Raw genomic sequence first — 1,046 nt, forward strand, 5'->3', positions numbered from 1 at the left:
CATGTGAAACTACAAAATTAGCAAATGTCTTGAAATCTGTATATAAAACATAAATTACCTCTAATTGCAAACTCTCATTTATTAGTGTACCACTCAATCTTAAAAAAAAAGAAAAAAGGAAAAGAAAAAAAAAGAAGAAAGAAAAACGGCTCCAAAGCAAGTCTTAGACCATTCTTTACAAAAAGGAGACTGCTCCTTCTAACTGCACCCACCCACACCCCAATCTCAGAAAACTTCACTTAATTGTCTTGGTCGTGGATGTTTCCAAGATGAGATTTTATATTTCCCTCTCACCGCTTCTGGTTATCGGAAAAGCCATGCTTCCCTTTATTAAAGGAGTTTGGTCCGGCTGATGTTGGTGTGTCCCTTGCAATGTTCTTCATCCTCATCTTTGCTTCTGGAGGCATTTCTTCTGGCTCACTATCTTCACCTTCATTGAAAGCCGCTGCTACCGAAAGAGTTTTGGGAGCAAGAGTTGGAACTGTTTCCTTAGGCTTACTTGCTCCGAGTCTAATGGAGACAGCGGATGCTTTCTGTGCCGTCTGACTACCTATGGCAAAGCCAAACTTGGACATCTTTGTAGGCTTAGTTGGGAGGTCTGCAGCTTTGTCTTCAGCTGATCGCTTTTCAGCGCTGCGACTGGAACTTTCCCCTCTATTACTGGAAGAAACAGTCTCAGTTTTCACAGGTTTTTCTGCTTCTTCCGGTCCTCCGGCGGCTCCGGCTCGCTGCGGCTTCTCTGGCTTCTCCTTTCCTGCCTTCCCGTGCGCCATCTTCCCCACCATGGCCTCCCTCCGCAGCCCGGGCAAGAACCTTGTCTACACATCTTTACTTGCAATTGTCCATTGCAATGAGTCATTTGTCTGGTTTAAGGCCTTTGGTTTTAGCTACAGTATCAATTCTGAATCCCAATCTAGACTTTTCTCAGATAGCCTGTGTTGCCCTCTGTCGTGGAGATCCTGCAGCTTTGGATCTGCAGGACTGGCCCCTTCGTGGGCTCCAGCAGTTCATAGGTGGGGTAGATGTTGGGGTGGGCCAACTCAGAG

The 1,046-nt window shown here is 45.9% G+C and overlaps 1 protein-coding gene across 3 annotated transcripts; it reads right to left on the reverse strand.

Annotated features, from left to right (window-relative positions):
• Window positions 1-290: 290 nt before the first annotated feature.
• LOC110319114 (PEST proteolytic signal-containing nuclear protein-like) lies at window positions 291-773 on the reverse strand. 3 transcript variants are annotated; one of them, XM_021194547.1, is made up of 2 exons: window positions 548-773; window positions 291-448 (listed from the first exon to the last, which is right to left on the reverse strand). In XM_021194547.1, exons 1-2 carry the CDS (start codon window positions 771-773, stop codon window positions 291-293), a joined length of 384 nt encoding a protein of 127 aa, XP_021050206.1. The 3 variants fall into 3 exon arrangements, with proteins under 3 accessions (XP_021050206.1, XP_021050204.1, XP_021050205.1); XM_021194545.1 differs by having other exon boundaries at window positions 291-424; window positions 500-773; XM_021194546.1 differs by having other exon boundaries at window positions 302-389; window positions 431-773.
• Window positions 774-1,046: the final 273 nt, after the last annotated feature.

Source organism: Mus pahari, chromosome 3, assembly GCF_900095145.1.
Source record: "Mus pahari chromosome 3, PAHARI_EIJ_v1.1, whole genome shotgun sequence".
Taxonomy (NCBI): domain Eukaryota; kingdom Metazoa; phylum Chordata; class Mammalia; order Rodentia; family Muridae; genus Mus; species Mus pahari.

Excerpts from the sequence above, each read along its gene's own strand:
- LOC110319114 (XM_021194545.1), bottom strand. The coding sequence starts at position 773 with ATGGCGCACGGGAAGGCAGGAAAGGAGAAGCCAGAGAAGCCGCAGCGA. Across the intron at positions 425-499 it reads CTCCATTAGACTCGGAGCAA|ATAGTGAGCCAGAAGAAATG; the intron begins GTAAGCCTAAGG and ends ATGAAGGTGAAG.